General features: G+C 39.5%; 1 protein-coding gene across 16 annotated transcripts in view; it reads left to right on the top strand.

Moving 5' to 3' along the window:
* Positions 1-20,999, top strand: part of limch1 (LIM and calponin homology domains 1) — a 359,063-nt gene that overhangs the window by 297,412 nt on the left and 40,652 nt on the right. For 5 of the 16 annotated variants that reach the window (XM_033027735.1, XM_033027785.1, XM_033027809.1 and 2 more), the window contains 8 exons: positions 3,377-3,788; positions 4,509-4,745; positions 5,359-5,476; positions 7,139-7,311; positions 7,592-7,718; positions 9,204-9,293; positions 16,489-16,563; positions 18,322-18,350. In XM_033027735.1, the coding sequence (XP_032883626.1) occupies positions 3,377-3,788; positions 4,509-4,745; positions 5,359-5,476; positions 7,139-7,311; positions 7,592-7,718; positions 9,204-9,293; positions 16,489-16,563; positions 18,322-18,350 (1,261 nt within the window). The remainder of the gene's footprint in view (positions 1-3,376; positions 3,789-4,508; positions 4,746-5,358; positions 5,477-7,138; positions 7,312-7,591; positions 7,719-9,203; positions 9,294-16,488; positions 16,564-18,321; positions 18,351-20,999) is intronic. The other 11 variants (XM_033027752.1, XM_033027802.1, XM_033027760.1 and 8 more) reach the window with 7 other exon arrangements.

Genomic DNA, 20,999 nt, shown 5'->3' on the forward strand with positions numbered 1-20,999 from the left:
CTGGTCCAATCTGGGAGGTCCATTCATGTACACAGGGAGGCAGGATTAATCCTTAAAGCATCAGTGTAAGGCAAAGAGGAAGTGTGGGGTATGGCAAGAGACATTCTATTTGTCATGATCCCTGGTTCTCCTGTACACGTATTCACTTTCCGATTTTAAAAAGTGGGAAAGTGAATCTGTTTACAGGAGAACCAGGGCTCAGGACCAATAGAATGCCTCTTCCCATACTCCACACTTCTTTACCTTACAAAGAAGAGTTGTCCCCATCTCTGTTCCACTCTGGTTTATAGTGGTGAGTGATGTAGAAGAGGAGAGGAAATTGAAAGTACTTCCTGCATTCTTGTTATCCATGGCCTCAAAGGATTGCCTATTACCCTGCCTCCTTACCTTCTACACGAAGACAGCTGTTCTTTAAGCTGCTTCATACAAACCATTAGTTGTTAAGTCTTCATCAGTTTTTGCATCTTAGGACTTTTGTTACATATGATATCACCTTGTTTCTCAGTTTAGTTTATTGTCACGTGTACTGAGGTACAGTGAAAAGCTTTTGTTGCATGCTCACCAGTCAGCAGAAAGACAATACATGACTACAGTCGAGCCATTTACAGTGTATGCAGGGCTAGAAATTAGCGGTTGCCCGGTTACCAATGGCAACCCACAGTCCCACCGGGCAACCTAAAAGCCATGCCATTTTGCCCGGCTTGGCAAGCACCCGGGACACCTGAGCGGGCCCCCTCTCTATATTTCTCTCTCTCTCTCTCTATCTTTCTCTCTCTCTCTCCGTCTCCTCCCGCTATCCGTGTCCGTGACTCGGGTCTCCGCCCGCTCCTCATCCGCCGGCACGGCCGGCCGCCTTACACGTGAGCACAACCACGGGCAGCACCAAAGATCCTATAGCGAGGATCTTTGTCCAGCACATCGGCCGTGGTGGTGCGCATGTGCTGCCCTGCACATGCGCACTGACACTGTAACTGGTCGGCGTCGGCCACTTTCTCCCTCCCTTTGCATGGTGAGAGATCTGGCCGCCATTGCTGTCCACTCGCCGCGACCACTGAAAACCAATGCAGAATCATTCGCTGGAGTAACTCCCTGGAGTAACTCTTGCTTCTTGGTTTCCTGGTCCTCCAAAAATATTCGAAATGGAATTTAAATTTATGTATATGTATATATGTATGTATATATGTATGTATATATATGTATATGTATATATGTATGTATATATATATGTGTGTATATATGTATATGTATATATATATATGTGTGTGTGTATATATATATATATGTGTGTGTATATATATATATGTGTGTGTATATATATATATATATGTATACATACATACAAGTCGCCTCTCCGTGGAGGCGACCAAAACGGTTTCCCCCTCACCCCTCCACACCACCCCCCACACAAAACACACAAAGAAACATTAAAAACATACATTAAAACACTAAAAAAATAAAAAAAGTTTAAACTAGCAGTGATATCCAATAATTAAGCCATTGCTGTTTATATATTTTTTAATTACACTGAAGTTAGATAAGGTTTACAACGGTAAAGGCCAGTTGTGCCTTCTGAATCATTCCCAACTTTGATCTAAAAGTTGAATTTCTGTTTATAATGTTAGTGCAGAGTAAAATATCAGCAAGATTTGCCCATGCCCATGGCCTAACCTAACCCCATTGCCAGATTCATTTTTCAGTGCACTTTAATCATAGACTTGGCCGCTGTAAATTGCTCCTGGTGTGAAACTGAGTTTAAGATTTGAGGATGGGTGGTTGGTAATAATGTGAAGAACATAAAACATGGGATTAATGTAGGATTACTGTAAATCGGTGGTTGGAGTGGTCCTGATGGGCTGAAGGGCCTGCTTTGTTGCTGTGTGACTCAATGACTAAATCGATTTCTGCACTGTAATCTCAAGCTGTCATTTTCCTGTTACGGTAACTGCAACCTTTTTTAAAATTGTTGCTAGATAATGAGAGGAAATTTCTTGTTGTCATTAATTCATAGTTAAATAAAAGAGATGAAAATAGGACATAGAGTAGGTATGTTGCAAAACCTACCTTCAGCAGGTCTGCAGATCTGTCCCAGCCCCTGTGCGTGATTTTGGTGCCGTTGAGAGGGGGGCGGGTTTAAAACACGATTTTCTCTCGGCTATTCAAATCGAGGTTGTTCAGCCTACTTAGTTGCTGACGAAAAATCGCTGCGAGGTTCATTCGCTGCAGCTATTTTTAAACTTAATTGGTTAATTTAATTGTTATAGTAGGTTAAAAATTATCCTCTAAACCCGCGACCGCAGACAACGGGACGTATCTCATACAGGGGACAACGGAAGGTAGGTTGTTTATTTTTACATTAAAAAGGGCTTCTTAAGATCCCTTTATACAAAGTTTTATGTTGCGAGTAGCTAATTTGGTGCCCCATTAAATCCCGCAGTATTTTTCTGGGCATATGGGGTACAAATCTACCGCAATGGGAACGTTCCAAACCAGCGCGTTCCACAGAGTTCCACAGGATCCCACTCGAAAGCTGATTTAAATGGCCATTAATTTACAGCAATTGAACACTAAATTCCTTCCATTTGGCCTATAAATTAATGTAAATGAGATTTAAAAATCATGTTTTATTGTGAATTCTTTGTGAATGTTATTTGGACACTTAGGCTATTTAAAAATGTTAATCTTTTCTTAAGAAATGGATAGATGTTTAGATCTAGTAATTGAAGTTTGGAATTAGCTACAATTGGGTAACTAACTAATTATATGCTTTAATTTCAGGTCATCCAAGTAAGATTGTTTCATAGGTACACAAAAAAGCTGGAGAAGGGTTTCGGCCCGAAACGTTGCCTATTTCCTTCGCTCCATAGATGCTGCTGCACCCGCTGAGTTTCTCCAGCTTTTTTGTGTACCTTCGATTTTCCAGCATCTGCAGTTCCTTCTTAAAAAAAAGATTGTTTCATATTTGTTTCAGAATGCTTCAATCTACAATAACTGAAAATTTCTTTCAGTTCTCTTAATTTTTAAGAAAGTTATGGCCAAGTCACTGTCCTCGATCACAGCTTTTGTGTTAAGTCAATGGAAAATCAATAGGGAACAAGATGCTAATTTCCGAGTATGAAAATGGCCATAACTTTTTTAATACTGAAGATATGAAAGTGAATTAGGTGTCAAATTAAACTTATTTTTGTGCTTTATCTGATGGGATAAATTGCAGACTTGATTTTTAAAATCTCAATTTTGTAACATTGCTGCATAGAGTCCAAACTGACTGCAATTTCAGCTGACTGGCTTTGGCTGAAATGTACGATTGAGGAACTGATCTGTTTCATTTGATACCTAAAAACTGTTCCTGACTTTTGGCTGTACTTTTGAATCTCAGGGAATCCAGAGAAAAAGAACTCCAAGAAGCATATAAAAAAGCAAGGACGCCAGAAGAAGCTGAAGAAATTTTGAAGAAGTATTCACAGAGATTTATGATCAGTGAAGCGTTTCTTGAAAACCTGGAGATGCCAAAATTCCTGGAGAGAAGTCAGTCAGTGGATTCAGATTCTTCATGCTCGCCTACAAGGGAACCTAATTCACTGAAGTACTTACGACAGCAGTCCTTGCCAATCCAAAAATATACAGCCACTGTTGAAGCAGTGATAATTCCCAGCAGCCAACCGCAGGCTAACTTTACTGCAATGGTTACATCCCCAACCAAAACTGTTGCCTCCAAGGCAGTGCCTATGTTGACTCCAAAGCCTTATTCACAACCAAAAGATTCGCAGACAGTGCTGAAATCATTTAAGGTAAGGAACTGTTGAAAGAATAATCTTTGATCTTTGTTTTAATGTACCAACGCTGTTCAGATGTTAGTTCCTCTCTTGCATAAGGTCAGTTATTTAAAAAGAGCCAATACCAGCTACCCTCTTTCAGCTGTATATAACTGATTAGTTATATGTGTGCCAAATTGGACCACTTTTGGCTGCATCTTCATGACCTGTGGGTTTAAAGATGCTGGCTGCAAGTGGGGAACACTGTTGTTAGTGTGTTCATTGATGGAGAGCATAAGCCAAAGTATATAGGAAATGTTGAAAATACTAGCAAATCGGGCTGCTTTCTAGAAGTAAAGCAGCGTTTCTCTTTTATTTCAAATTCCCAGCATCTGCTGTTTTTGGCTTTGAACTTCTGCTAAATCGTAAACTACTAATTCGATCTCAACCCGAACTGTTTGCAATACTCCAAATCCGTGCATCCAGCAGTATTCAAATTTCAATATATTTGCTCTTTTAGAGACACTATTAGATTTTAAAAATGTGTTAACCTACAAATTTTTGGCCTTTTATATATAGGTAGCTCAAAGAAAAAATTGATGTTTGTATAAATTTCTCAATTATATTCTGTGTAACTGGCAGTTGTGAATGTTATTTTCTACCATGATGACATTTTACAAACTTTATTTTTGTCTATAACTATGAAGTCAATATCTGATCTGAATTGTTTTCTTATATGCATGAATATTAATGCAGAAAAATGGAAAGGTAAGAATAAATGGAGAGACAAGCCCAACATTTACCAGAGTGGAAGAGAATGAGTCCACATCTCCAGGATTGTCCCCATTGCTCACCCGATCGCAGATGTTTGAAGGTGTGGCAAGAGTGGATTCCCCACTACAGTTACAGGAAGATAACAGCAACCGTGTATCCCGACTTGAGCAGCTTGCTTCCTCTGCCATCAATAATCCACAAACTGAAAATACAGATAAGGTATGTTCACCAATTCCATTCACTAACCAGGTTCTCATGCCAGGGTGCTATCGCATTGCCAATACTTACCATATGACTGACAAAGATATTATTCTTGAAAGTTGTATTTACAACTATTCTGAGTTACAATATTTATGATTGTAAAAAATATTATGTTATGGCAAATTTCCGACTCCTCCTGTGTCCAACTTTCCTTTGCCATTACAGGCAAATAGAACAGATTTTCCAGTCGTTATTTCCAGTGGTTCTTTATTGAAGTAGTTGTACAAATAAAGAGATGAACGTACCGGGTTTTCCTTATTCTGCATACAAGTTGTAGCTAGCTGTTCTCCATGGTCTGGTGAGAACTGTATGCCCTCAACCCCCTGTGCCTGGTCTGCCCCCCTCCCTGTCCACTATGCCCATATATATACGCCCCTCTGTGCATCTAATGACCGCCCCTAAGTGCACAAAATAATACTGCACGATTTATCTAGACAAAATAATATAATATGCCAACAGTAGGTAGCCTAAACATAAATCGCTCCTACATATTGTTTTTTTTCTTCTTAAGTAAATCTCGTTGTGAATCTTCAGATGTTTGATGTTGAATCATGGCTTCTTCCCCCAACAGGAGGAGCAAGCTGAGATGACAATTGTCATTACTACTACTCAGCAGGCAAACACCAAGGATGACTCTGAATTGAAATCCTTCTGCAATGAGCAAAAGGAAGAGTCCGTAATAAATGCAGGTGAGGGCAGTGCACTCGTCATTTGAATTTTTTAAAATGAGGCTAACACTCAGCTTTGTCATACCACAGAACTTTTCAGTGACTTTCTATTCAGAGTGGATCTACTAGTGGGAAACCGAATGGCATTTAAAATAGCACCATTGATTGATATACACCTCAATGTGCATGAAGACAAATTTCTGTAAATATGTTGGATGAAAATGTTTTGGAATATCTATCTTGTCAGTTACACCATTTTTTTTTTAAATTCCCCATGCCCAATAAAAAGTAAAACAGCACAATACAGGAACTGGCCCTTGGGCCCATGATGTCTGTGACAAATAGGATACTAAATTAAACTAATATATTAGACCATCAGGTATATGGATATGACAGGATTGGAGGGAGATTGAAGTCCAACCTCCGCAGTTTTGGGGACAGAGCCTTCTCCAGGGCAGCTCCCAGGCTCTGGAACTCCCTCCCCCAACTGATCCGCAATTCCGTGTCCCTCACCATCTTCCAGTCCCGCCTCAAGACCCATCTCTTCACCTCTGCCTATCCTTAGCCCCACGTCCCCCTCCCTTTTCATCTGTGCATTAATTGCCTCATATTGTGTTTTGAATTGTATTCTGTCTTTACTTTGTGTACTAGTCATGTCTCTACTATTTATTTCATTCCCCTTACATGTTTTTCCTCTACCTGCTAAATTTTTGTAAGGTGTCATTGAGACTCTTGAAAGGCGCCCATAAATAAAATTTATTATTATTATTATATTGACCAAATGCTGGCAGGTGGGACTTGTGTGGCTGGGACATGTGAGCAATTTGGGCCGAAGGGCCTTTGTTCACACTGTGTCACTCTATGACTCTGACTCTATAATCACTTCTGCCTACATGTGATCCATTCTCTTCATCTTCATATGCTTATCTAAAAGCCTCTTCAAACGCATTATCATATCTGCTCCCACCACCGTCCCTGGCAGCACATTCCAGGCACCCACCACTCTACCAATCACCATGCTCCCCTCCCCCCTGCTCCCCAGAGCAATGTGGCTTGAAGCCTGCAAACCTGCCCAGAACCCAGTTGCATGCCTCTGCCACTGATGGCACCTCAGTCTCCCAGTACACTAACAACTAGCCGCTGTTGGAGCCTAAAAAGAGACCAATAGCTGATGTGGGAAGACTTGTCCCGTGAGCTATCATCAGAAAGATTCTGGAAATTCATTACTGGGATTATCAGTATGATGAAAGTAGCCAATTTTAATATTGGTGTGATCAGGAAATTATATCTGATGCACTTTTGTTCCTTATCTCCTTTTTATTTGTTTCTCATGTTCCTCCCACTTGCATCAGTTTTCAGCTGTAAACATTTTTGCGTTTCTATCCCAGGTACCGTCCTGATGTACAAGAGACAAAAAGTCTGTGTTATAAAGTTCACTTTGATTGCTGTCAATGCTGCCCAATAATAATATTCATATTATTCCACCTGGGAAATCCTTTATCCTAAGATAGGTCAGTCTGTGGGCTGGGGAAAGATTCATTGAGGACAGTTCACACTAAACTGAAAGTGAAGCCTTAACTAAAAACTGCAGTAAAGGAATACCTTGCTGCTGATTCTGTGTTCCTTCAGGAAATATTTGTTTATTTCACTGTATTGTCTTATATTTCATTGCAAAATATGAAGATGATCCTCAGAGGGACCTGGACATTTCGATTGTACACATTGCTCTATCAGACAATGCTGAGTTGGACATAAGGGACGCAGTTGAATCCAAAATAATGACGTCGGCCGAAGCCTGCCTATTACCCAAGAGTGAAGCTTCAAATAACAGCCCCCAGGAGCAGTTTAAACAAGAAGTAAGCTTTTCTTTAATCCATCATAATGCCAAAAATATTGTGTTTTAAATATTTACAAGTTGTTGCTTAATTACAATTGTTTTGTAATGTTAAATCAGAGTTTTCTAGCAGCTATGAGATCTAAGTATTGAAGCAGTTTGTAAGAATTGGGTTGGGCTGTATCACCGGACTAAGCCCATAATGTGTTTAGCTTTTTTGTTAAGCTCATGCAGATGACAGTTTTATCTGATACCGTTTAACACTTTGTTCTAAGATGAATATATGTTTTTACACAAAACAGGGATTAAAATCGACGACACATCAACAGGATAAAACGGGAGATGTGTTGGATTCAGATCAGGTGATAAGTGAACTGAAGGAAGAGGTGACAGAAAACAGTCGGTATGATGATGCCATTAATCAGCAAGGTGAGATCAAAAAGCATGGAAAACACACCTGTACTGAGATGTAGTTGGCTTAAAAGCACTGTATCTACAATGTGTTTCTTTCACATATTAATTGAATAAATTACAGATATATTGTGAGCAGAATTATGTGCATATAATCCCATGGTTGCACAATTACACAATTTTAAAAGCACATTATGTTATGTGTAATGTTTGACATACTTTAACACTAATTTTAAAAGCATGGCACTAAAATTAGAGTTATGTCGTCACAGGGTAAATGACTTACTTTGTGAGCTCGTCCTACTGTACTTATATTTTGCAACATTTTGGTTCGAATTAACGTTATATTAAAAGAGTTTTGTCCTGGTAAAGTTTTATTAATATAGCTGAAAATGGGTAAATCTTAACACAAAATATCAGCAATTCACCACTTTGGGGATACCCACATTTTAAATAACTGTAAATTGTTTACAAATTTGCATAACAATTTTTCCCATTAAATTGGGCATAATTTCTTCATAAATGTAAAAAAATGAAACGTTTCAAAAGGGTTAAAAGAAAAAGAAACTAAAAAAAATTTGAAAGGGATCCAAACATTAAGCTATAACCTTTGTGCACAAGGGTCATATGGGCATAGCATCAGCCTTTTAGTGACATCTTGTGTTAAGTAGAATTGTTAATGAATTAAAAAGATAGATAGTTGGAAAAACTGAAAGCCAACTGCCTGAAGACATTTGGCACAATGCAAACAGGAGGAATTTAAATGAGATGTATAAACTTCTGGGAGGTCTAGACAGCTTGAACAAAAAGGACCTGTTTCCCTTGACTGAGATATCAATAACCAAGAGGCATGGATTAATATTTTGTACAATGTTTAGCAGAGAACTGAGGAAACATTGTTGAACTCCTGAGCCTTCTACTGAATGAGCAATCGAGGCATAAACTTGCATCATATTGAAATTGTATCTGGATAAACTTTTGAGGAGCTGTAACCTATAAGGTAACAGACTGAGAACTAGGATTTGGGTTTAACCTAAATAGTTTTATTTCAACTCTAATTTCTGCACAAATATGTAATTATCTGTGATTCTGCAAGTTTATCCAGATTTCTAATTGTTGGGAATGACAAGGGCAATAAGCAGAACATTTGAGATGTTTATTGTGCTCTATTCTCAACCTAACAGGTGGGCCTTTGCCCAGTACCCTTAACTGACACACAATATCAAGGTATTCTCAAACCAAAGGCATTGGGAGTTTATTGACAGCCATGACACACGTATATGTTATTTACAGTTTTTAAATCAATGTTTTCCACGTCCTTTACCATTTGAAAATTGGTCAGAAATGAATTGTGATAAAGGCCTTGGGTACAATAAAATGATGATCTACCATTAGATCTCTAGTTACTTGACAATTAGAAAAAATCTGCAGTATCATCTATTTGCAAAGTTTTTTTTTTTAACCCATAATAGTCTGAGATTCCTTTGTTGGTTCTTTTTTTAGATAGTCCCTCTGGATCCGGGATGATTTGCTGTTCTGCAGGTTCGGAACAGGCTGATGAAGCCGTTGTGGGGTTTGCAGACTCTGCCACAGGTGAGACTGGAGACTGGTGCTTGGCAGACGGGTGGGTGAGTGATTAGCTAGGTGGTGTGCCCCTTCTGCCATGTAAGTGTCCCCAATGATGAGACTCGAGGTTCTCAACACCATTCCGACTGCTTCTTCACTACTTTGAGCGAGCAATCATGGGCCAGGTATGCCCATGACTGGTGGGATGTCATGTTTTTTCTAGGAGCTTTGACAACATCCTTAACCAATTTCTTCTGGTGAAGAAGAGTCTCGACCCAAAACGCCACCCATTCCTTCTCTCCAGAGATGCTGCTTGTCCCGCTGAGTTACTCCAGCTTTTTGTATCTATCTTCTGGTGATCTCTTGTTATGATGAGTTATGGGGTTGAAGTATTGGTTTCCAGTATTAACATGTCACCAATGAACCCACCTGCTGGAACCAAATGTGTGTGATTAGCGTTTTCGTGCTGGTCTTGAAAACATTGGTTTGCTTATCCTCCAAGTGGATTTGGATAGTTTTGCAAAGACTGCATTAGTTCTACCTCTCCAGTGGTTTGAGGTACCTGCTGTGAATTGTCCATGTCTCTGAAGGGTACAAGAGGGTGTACTGCTGCTCAGCAGATCATAAGCTTTGTACTGGCGTTTCCAATCTTCATCTTCAAACACTGCAGTCAAAAATTGTGCTCTGTGTTGCAGGAAGTTATAGCTAATTTCAATACCAATACCTGCCCTTGCAAAGTATTCTGTTTTCCAGGTTGCATCGTGGAGCTTTACTGTGAGTTAATGTTATACAGTGAGGGCAACTTGGTAAAGGGCCTTTGTTTTGCAGATGTTACAGTTAAAGCTGGTTCCCTGGTTTGGGCTCATGAAGGAGATGTTGCTGACTTGGAGCTCAGTGACTAAGGTTGGAATGGTCTTGGTCCTGGAGTGCAGGTGATGTTACATAGAAACATAGAAAATAGGTGCAGGAGGAGGCCATTCGGCCCTTTGAGCCAGCACCGCCATTCATTGTGATCATGGCTGATCGTCCCCTATCAATAACCCGTGCCTGCCTTCTCCCCATATCCCTTGACTCCACTAGCCCCTAGAGCTCTATCTAACTCTCTCATGAGCGAACATAAATGCCATTTGATTAAATTCACTCCTGTGAGAATATTGTTGGAGATCAGATGCAATATTGCAGTGAGAAAGATTGAGAAAAGGATAGGGCTATATCACACCAATGTTTAGCCCCTGTCTGCACTGGGATTGGGTTTATGGTGGACCCATTAATTAGAATCTCAGCTCACATGCCGCCATGTAGCAGACATAGAAGGAAACTTTTTAAGGATATTTAAAATTGTTTGTCCACAGTGCTCTTTGATTGTCAGAGTCAAAGGTACTGGTATGGGTGCTCTCTTCATCCTTTCCTTGCCTGGTCTTTCCGCCTCACAGTAGAGAATGAATGTACTCCTGTCTTCTGGTGCTTTATCATCACAGATCTCTCTTCCTTCAAAGTTGCTTACTGAAACACTCCACCACTTCTTACCTCTACTTGGGCTTTTCTTCCTCACTGTGAACTGCTGTGAGAAATGTTCAGCTGTCCAAAGTGCCAGACTAATAAGACACATAATAATAATTATGTGGGTGAAATTATGTCGGGCGGAACTGGGATTTCATTGTAATATTAGTGTAATGTTAAAGAATTACAGTTGAGATATGAACATTATATAATTATAATGACACAGGAGATTACTTGGCCATTTTCATCCATGCCAACTTCCTAGGGAGCTATCTCATTTGCCTATTTTCCCTTTATTTCCTTGTATTATGCAACTTATTCTCTCTTCTTTCTCTTTGCTTTTTTTTTTTTTGCTATACCCTTACATTAAAGGGTAAATCATGGTAGCCAATTAATCTATTAGCATCTCTTTGGGATGTTGGGGGAAACCAGAACACCCAGAGGAAGCCCACTCACAGTTAGAGGAGAACAAGCAAATCCTTGTGCAGACAGACTTCAAAGTCTGGATGAGAAGGGACCTAATTGAAAAGTACTGAATAGTAAAAGGCCTGGATAGAGTTGATGTGGAGAGGATGTCTTGAAACGGTAGGTATGGAATGCATTAAATCCAGTCTACCTTGTGGCATTGACCAACTGCAGTTTGCCTACTACCACAACAGGTCCACGGACGATGCCATCACCTTAGCCCTGCACATCCCTAGAACACGTGGATAAGGGAGGCACCTATATCAGACTCCTATTCATAGACTACAGCTCTGCCTTTATTACATCATACCATCTAAGCTTATCACCTAACAAGCGGGATGGTGTCAGCACTCATCTCTGCAACTGGATCCTTGACTTCCGGACCACCAGACTCCAATCAGTAAGGATAGGGGACAAATCATCCTCTACGATAATCCTCTACACGGGGGCTCCGTAAGGATGCATTCTCAGCCCCCTTCTTTACTCGTTGTACACCCACGACTGTGCAGTGCATGTACAAATCTAATTCAATTTTCAGATTCGCAGAGGACACTAACATTGTGGGCTGGGTATCAAATAATGATGAGTTGGAGTATAGGAAGGAGATCGAAAACCTCGTGTCCTGGTGTCAAGACAATAACCTGTCAATGTCAGCAAGACAAAGGAGATAGTGATCGACATCAGGAAGTGAAGCGGTACGGTGCATTGACAGTGCCGAAGTAGAGATGGTCGAAAACGTCAAATTCCTAGGACTCAATATCACCAACAACTTCTTCTGGACCATACATATTGAAGCAACAACCAAGAAAGCACACCAATGCCTCAACTTCTAAGGAAGGCCAAGGAAGCTTGGCATGTCCCCTACAACTCTCATCAATTACTACAGAAGCACTATAGAAAGCATTTTATCAGGATGCATCACAGCTTGGTTTAGGAAAAGCTCCATCCAAGACTGCAAGAAATTGCAGCAAATTGTGGACACAGCCCAGACCATCACACAAACCAACCTCCCTTCTATTAACTCAATTTACACACCTCATGCTGCCTCGGCAAGGCAAGCAGCATAAATCAAGGATGAGTTGCACCAGGATACTCCCTCTTTTCCCCTCTCCCATCAGGCAAAAGGTATAGAAGTGTGAAAACGCACACCACCAGATTCAGGGACAGTTTCTTCCCAGCTATTATCAGACAACTGAATCATCCTACCACAACCAAAGAGCAGTGCTGAACTACTATCTACTCTTTGGTGACCCTTGGACTATCCTTGGTCGGACCTTGCTGGCCATACCTTGCACTTATCCCCTTATCATGTATCTATACACTGTAAATGGCTCGATTGTAATCATGTATTGTCTTTTTGCTGACTGGATAGCACGCAACAAATGCTTTTCACTGTACCTCGGTACACGTGACAATAAACTAAACTGAACTGAATGTTTCCATTTGTGGGAGAGTCTAGGACCAGAGGTCATTGCCTCAGAATTAAATGACGTTTCTTTAGGAAGGAGATGAGGTGAAATTAATTTAGTCATGGATGAAGAATCTGGAATTCATTGCCACGGAAGGCTGTAGAGGCCAAGTCAATGGATATTTTTAAGACAATGATTAATACGGGTGTCGGGTAATGGGTGGGGTGGGGGGTGGGGGGGGGGGGGGAGGCAGGAGAATGGGGTTAAGAGAGAAAGATGGATCAGCCTCGATTGAATGGCGGAGTAGACTTGATGGGCTGAATGACCTAATTCTGCTCCTATCTGTTATGAAATGCAGATCCCTGGAACTGGGGGCAGCAACATTATCTGCTGAGCCAGTCTAACCACCAGGTGGACACCAGGCTGTGTTCTGTTTAAAAATAACGAGGATACTTATCCACTCAGCTTTGAACTACTTTGCATCTGAACCTTCAGGCAGAGGAGCCCTTATCTTTAATGTGAACAAATCAATATGCACAATAAATCAAAACCACAGTTGCATTTTAAGTGGGGCTACAGACCCCAGGAGGAAAGTTTTGGCCTTCACTGCCCCACATGCTCCCTCACAAACTCCCATAGGACTTTAATGAACGGACCCAGCAGGCATTAGGTTGCCTTTCAGAAACTGTCCTTCTGTACTTAAAAGCTCAAATTTCTCCAACTTTCCTTTACATTCAGATTGTCGACATCATATATAATTTTCCTCACTATTCTCTGCAGTATCTTTGATACCTGAATGCTACCGTTGTTTCTCTGTAACTGGAACTAACGCATTAACCAAGGGCCCTGTAAGATCACAAGTTCTGCATTGCGAAGTTGAATTTTAAAAAAAAATAAAAATAAAAATGTTATTGACCAAGTATGTATACATACAAGGAATTTGTGCTATTCATTAATATGATCAGCCATGATCATATTGAATGGCGGTGCAGGCTCGAAGGGCCGAATGGTCTACTCCTGCACCTATTTTCTATGTTTCTAGCTCACAATTTTAACACTGGACTTATTAAAAGACTCGTGAGGCATCTTTTGACTTGATCCATTGATAGTTCTCAATGTTTGTATATGGGACGTGTTTCCCTCGATTTTTTTTTTGTTCTATCCCCCAAGATATTATTTCAATTTTTGCAACTTCTGTGAAGCTTCTTCCAAATTTCGTTTTATCAAGAAATGTTGTCCAGTTTTCATTATGTTTCGGAATCCAAAACTTTAATATTCATTGGAATCAATATTGATCCTAACAGGAAACTTTGGAAAGTTCCAATTACTATTCCCCCTTTAATATATTCTTCCATTAAAATCACCGTTTTTTTGACCTTTGGTCATTTGCATTTCCTTCCTTGGATCCACGGGGCTTTGTGTTTAGCTAGGGGGCTTTTCATGTGGACCTTCTTATGCATATTGCAATGTTTGCAGTTGTCTCCTTCCTTAAAAAGCTAAGAGGCTATTGAACACAGTGTCATTACCTAGTTTCCTTTTTTATAATCTACTTTGGTACATTTTATACAGTATATTACGATTGATTAGTTTTCTTTGATCATGCCCATTTTCAGCCTAAGGTAATATGATCAAGTTAGTCATTGAATAATTACATTTATATTGTACTGGAGGCGTTATTGACTAAAGGGTGGTACTCTCACATTTGAATCAGTAGAGCATTAGATTAATTCCCCGCCTGGAACTCGTAGTAAATGCTGTTTCAGCGAGGTGCAATCCGCCAGATGTGACTTTAAACTGGAGTCTCTCGCGCTACCAACGGAGAATATGAAAGAATAAGGGCTGGTCTCCAGCAATATATATCCTTCAAGATTCTTGTCATTTTTGCATTTAATATTTGTGAGCTTGCTGTGCACACATAGGCTGCTAAATTACACTCCATCAATACCTAATTGGCTGTGAAGTAATTTGGACATTGTAAAGCTGTGAAAGGTTGTATGAATGCTCATCTTTCTTGTGTGTCAGTCACACTTGAGAATAATCTCTCACAATGAAAACAATTCTTTTTCCATGCTATATTATCTGAGTTAACACAAATTTGAACTGCCCGTGCCATTATCACATATTTATGTGTTTTCCTATTTTTCGTTTGTTTTAAAGCAATGGAAATTGCTGACAATGCACGTGAAGATTAATTTTATGAGGACAACCTTTAGAAATCCTGTTCTTTCACCTGAAAATAATATAGTTGAAACATTGGTATGATTTACACAAAATGCATCCAAATAGAGAGTAAAGTGAACAAAGATTTTCATGCACAATATAGTAAATCCTTTGGGATTATAATCAACCTAAACATTTTAGGACAATAATAAATACATTGTTGTTCAAAATAAGCTATAAGGAAATTATTGGCTAAGATTATTGTGGGAAAACTTTGGGTTTAATGTGCAGCTGCTGGCAACTTCTCCTGTAACCGAGCAACTTTGAGATTTCCACATAAACACAGAAGCCCTGAAATTGCGAACAAGAGTCAAGAGTGTTTAATCATCATATGTGCTAAAAACAGAACGATTAAATTCCTTTGTTTAAGAAGGAACTGTAGATGCTGGAAAATTGAAGGTACACAAACATGCTGGAGAAACTCAGCGGGTGCAGCAGCATCTATGGAGCGAAGGAAATAGGCAACGTTTCGGGCCGAAACCCCACGATGAAATTCCTACTTGCAGCAATGTAACAGTCCAATAATAATAAGCCAATACAAGTAAATCAATTAAAAATCCCAATATTATTGCAGAATAGCTCAATGTTCTTAGTGCAACCTAGATAGTTTGTAGTTCATAGTTTAGTTAGTATGTTTGTGGTGTTAAAGAGTGTGAATGGTTATTGCAAAGAAGTTGTTTTTGAACCTGGAGGTCATGGTTTTCATGCTCCTCCACCTTCCCAATGGCAGGAATGAAATGAGAGCATGGCTGGGGTGGTGTGGGTCCTTGATGATGCTGGCTGCCGTCTTGAGTCAGTGCCTCCTATAGATTATTTTGATGCTGAGGAGAACAGTGACCATGATGGATTGGGCGGTGTCCACCACTTTTTGTAATCTCCTTCACACGTGGGTGTTTGAGTTACTGAACCAGGCTGTAATGCAACCAATCAATGTGCTCTCTACTATACACCTGTACAGTGTTGGTGGTTCACTCCATTTTATTCAACTCATTCTGATACTGGACTAGATACTGTTGCCACTTAGGGTATCTACTCATGTGCATGAATCTAGTGAAAAGGAGTGCTTCCCCACTCATTTCATTAGCAGTAAATAGCTCCGAATGACTAAGGTAAGTTTTGATACATTTTAATGTGCATTAGCTCTTTGAAATGTTTTGTATGTTGAAAACATGTTCTTGGATACGAGGTGATTATGAATATCTTTTAAATATCTGAGACATTCAGCCTGTTTCCAGTATTTGATGACTTTGAGAATTCCAAGATACATGACTTAGATGGCCGTCAATTATTTTTGCATGCTGTGGGCATGGTTTGTTCTGCCCCTCTGATTACTCTGTATGCCCTCACATCGAGGACTAGTGAGGCCTTGCATGTTGTGCCAGCTTCCCCCATGAGCCAGTGTCAGGAAGGTCACAATAGGTAAGCATAAACATAGTGCTGAAAGCAGCCAACTCTCCACTGGACAAAGTGTCTGTGCCATTATTGATACATCTATGTATGATAAGTGTGTTACTGTATTCTGAAACAAATTTATTCTTGTAATTCAAATACACATCTAATACAATTCTGTTCTCAGACTTTTTCTTATTTCTGTTTCTTCTTTCGTTTGTTCTACTACCCACTGTTAGAGCCAGCTAATTTTGCCAGTGTTCCGGTTACAGTTCGGAACTCTTGGCGACGCTCAGAGTTTTTCTCACTGCCAGGTAAAAGTCGTGCTTAGTAATATCCCCTGTTTTGCTTCCTGCTTCCGGAAGTCCTTTGAGATGCACTGATGATCACCTGAATCACATTCATCTCCCACTTTTTTAGATTTGCCTTTCTCGTTATCTCCTGCATAGTTGCCAATACACACCAATATGGGCAGGAAACAGCTGTTCATTTCCTTCAAAGAGTCTTTTTAAAAATGACTGGCAAATTGTAAGAAGTAAAGTAACATGTTATACATTCTGTCACTAGAATAGAATATTCTTGATTAATGACCTGAGTAGAACTTTCTTTTAGTAAATATTGTGTTTTCCCGTCATTAGAAACAGAGATGAAGAACACTAAACCCTCTGGACGAACAAGTCTATCTGAAATTTTATAAAGAATACATCAGTTTGTACACATAATATCACCACTTTAATTCCTCTCACTTTAACTCATTTTTTATATTGACCGTTGCAAATTTAGTCACATTTCCTATGTGGATTCTATCTGCTTTGTTATATTCCAAAATTAGTGATTGCATCAAACAGTATTTTACCAAAAGATGGCATTAGTACATATAGCACCAAAAACATGCCTGTATTTCTTGGTATTCAAAATCTGCTGACGATGCAAGTTGTGATTGAAATCTAACATAGGCCAGGAATTTCAAAAATAGCCTTTGTGAAAAGTATTGAGCATTAATGTTAAGCAAAACTTAGACGTCCCGCAACGGTATGGACAAGGTGAAACTGCCCACCTTCAAAACCATTTCACTGGTTAGCCCAGTAATTGCAGGAAAATCATTACACTTTGCAGTAAATTTAGATTTACAGTAATCTTATTTGCCTTTATCTATAATACAAGTCTTAGTGCCCACAGCACATAGTACATAAAATTGGTAGGTTTGGCAACTATGCATGTTTCAAACTGGGATTTTCATGTATTCTCCCTACTAATTTGCCTGTTTTCCCTATTGCAGGTGGCACAATAATAATAAAATAACAGAATCACACAGCATGGTGTTAGTGCACAGAAATCTCTGCAATCCAAGCGTGTGAACTAAAGTTGTCTAATTTAGTCCTTTATGGATTTTTTAATAGTAAATTCCAGCTCCATGACTCCTTCCCTGTACCATCGCTCTCTGTTTGGTTGTCATATCTGGAAATCATTTTTGCTGGTGGTAGCTCATGTTCAATTAACTGGTCGTGATATCCTCTAATTTCAACCTAGATTTCCACCTGTCTGTCAATGTTTCCAAGAACAACGTGCTAGTTTCTCCGATGTACTCATTCGTTTTGTTTTTTTTGGAGAGACCATGCTGTGTGCAAATTGGTATCCAAGTTTTCAACAATAGAAGGGTGACTGCAGATCAAAAGTGCTCATGATCTGCACAGAGATTTAAGGATTCCAGACATTGTTTCAGACATAAGCTTTATGAAATGGAAGTCCTCTTTAGATGTCAATAATTGTAATAAAGAAAAGGCGTTTTACATTTTTCCTCCACTATTGTGGCAAGCTCCAAAATCCACACTTGTATCTGACATTACTGCAAAGAAGTGACAATTTTTAAATAATCTTCCCAGGCTTGACATTTTATTCTTATTTCTTGCAGCAATGTTTCTAATTATTCACCAATATATTAGAAATGCTCATTAATTAGAAAAACAATGTTTTGTTCATCATCATTCCCTACCTGTTGGACTCCTTCATAGACAGGTGGAAACTTACCATGATTGCTATTCCATTATAATAAGCATTTCTTTATCTTTCAGCAGAAGTAGACAGCAGTGAAAATATAAATGTAAGTACATGATATTTTATTATCCGTGTAACATGGAGTTGCGATTAAATAGTTGACAGAAAGCTATATTTTTGAAAAGCTAAACAATTTTAATTAGAGCATTTTGAAAAATAATGCTTTGACATAATCTGTATGAGGTTATCCCAAGGTTATGAATGCCTGACTCGTGTACAGCCTGTACATCTGAACAAGCATCTGGGAGACCGGCGGGGCTGCAGGCATCTTCTGCCATGTGGGAACTCTGTTTATGGCAACATAATTATATCTTGCCTAAAACCTGAAATGGTTGTGTTAAACGACTTGTCGTTTTGGCTGGCCTATGTTTTTATATAAATATATTGCCAACAGCCGCATTTCCAACTTGGGAGATAAACAGTTGTCAGGAAATGGAACCCTGCCTTAACCTGGGGAGGATGCAATGTCAGGTTAATACATTGAAGTAGCGAAGATTTATCATTTGTGCAATTTCTTTATAAACATCTTTAGCTCTTGGTGTACCACAGACCTATTCCATCCAACACGCAAAAGGTGTGTTGCTGGATGCTTGCAGTGTTATTCTCTCTTTTTTTCTCAGTGGGGAAGCTGCTAGCCTTGGATTGATAATTCTGTTAAAAGCTCTTGATAATTGGACACTGTTTGGAAATCGTTATCGCATGATTTCATTGTGCAATCCTAGGCGACATATTCAATGAATGGCTGTTTGTGGAGCAGACATACTCTTATCCCCAACTTTGTAAATTATCTCAGTTGAATGGATTTTTCTTCTGCTTTGTTTAAAGCATTTTAATTCTGTGAATCTTATCTTTGAAAGTGTGATACATTTAACCGCAAAATACATCCTACACTCCAGAAAATCTGTATCTATAAAGTATGCATGAAGATGGTGAAGGCCCCATTTATCTTTATCCATTTTTAAGTTTCTCGACCATTTCTTGGCCATTTTCAGAGTTGGCAATGGACTGCCTTCTGCACTGAACAATTAGGCATATGGATCTGCTTGGGGAGGAGATCTAGCAGGAATATGGGCAGCAGTGATTTGGAATTAACCTGGAAAATCTTAAATATGCAATATAATGCATATTCCCTGCCTAATTTTCTTCAGCTGCTCACCATTTTCCAGCTGGGATTTCAAGTTGGTGTTCTACCTGTAATTACTGAGTATTGGCCAGACAACTTCAATTTGAATTCTTAGTTTTGATTCTGATTCATACAAGCAACTGTATTTAAATATTCTAAATTTATTTCAATGACATTTGTAATAGTAATATCAGTATTTTTACATATCTAACTAGATTAAGGTTAAATATGCTGCAAATAACAGCTTGGATTGCCATTTACAAAAACAGATATAATATAAATCTGCAGAATTATAGACTGGTTACTAAAGAAAACGTGAAGATGTAACGACAAACATCTAAAGTTGGAGAACAATTAAAAAAAATAATGAGGAACAAACTATATGGGGTCATATATACAGGAATGTCATACAGATTTTCTGAGAACTTTCAACAAGCACTAGATGAGGAACTCAAGGTAAAGGTCAGTATTTGGAAGCTCAGGAATGCATTGAGTTGTAAAATGGCTACAAAGCATGAAACAAGTTAGTGGTTGAGAAACAATCGTCAGCAGAAGAGGGGAATTGGTGTCTGCTGGGATTGCTGCTTTTCATAGTTTAGTTGCTATGTAAAGTTCTTCATTACACAGAAGTGTGAGGTGTTGCATTTTGGGACGTCAAACAAGGGCAGGACCTACACAGGGAATGGTAGGCCTCTGGGTAGTGTTGTAGAGCAGAGGGATCTAGGAGTGCAGGTGCATGGTTCCTTGAAGGTCGAGTCACAGGTAGATAAGGTGTTCAAAAAGGCTTTTGGCACATTGGCCTTCATAAGTCAGAGTATTGAGTATAGAAGTTGGGAGGTCATGTTGCAGTTGTATAAGACGTTGGTGAGATCGCATTTAGAATATTGTGTTCAGTTCTGGGCACCATATTATAGGAAAGATATTGTCAAGCTTGAAAGGTGTTCAGAGAAGATTTACAAGGATGTTGCCAGGACCAGAGGGTGTGAGCTATAGGGAGGGGTTGAGTAGGCTGGGTCTCTATTCTTCGAGTGCAGAAGGATGAGAGGTTATCTTATAGCGGTGTATAAAATCATGAGAGGAATAGATTGGGTAGATGTACAGAATCTCTTCCCCAGAGTAAGGGAAGCGAGGGCCAGAGGACATTGGTTTAAGGTGAAGGGGAAAAGATTTAATAGGAATCTGAGAGATAACTTTTTCACACAAAGGATGGCGGTGTATGGAACAAGCTGCCAGAGGAGGTAGTAGAGGCAGGGACTATCCCAACATTTATGAAACAGTTAAATAGGTAGACGGATAGGACAGATTTGGAGGGATATGTACCAAGCGCAGGCAGGTGGGACTAGTGTAGTTGGGACATGTTGGCCAGTGTGGGTAAGTTGGGCTGAGAAGCCTGTTTCCACATTGTATCACTCTATGAATTGAGGAATTAACGATTTGGTATCAAACACCCCAGAGATCACTAAGTCAGGGCATATAATTATTGTGGCACGCTGTACCAAAATGGAAGAGCAAGCCACGCCCAATGGATGCATATAAAACAAATGAAATTCAATGTGGTGAAGTTTGGTAGGA

This window comes from Amblyraja radiata, chromosome 1 (assembly GCF_010909765.2).
Source record: "Amblyraja radiata isolate CabotCenter1 chromosome 1, sAmbRad1.1.pri, whole genome shotgun sequence".
NCBI classification, from domain to species: Eukaryota; Metazoa; Chordata; class Chondrichthyes; order Rajiformes; family Rajidae; genus Amblyraja; species Amblyraja radiata.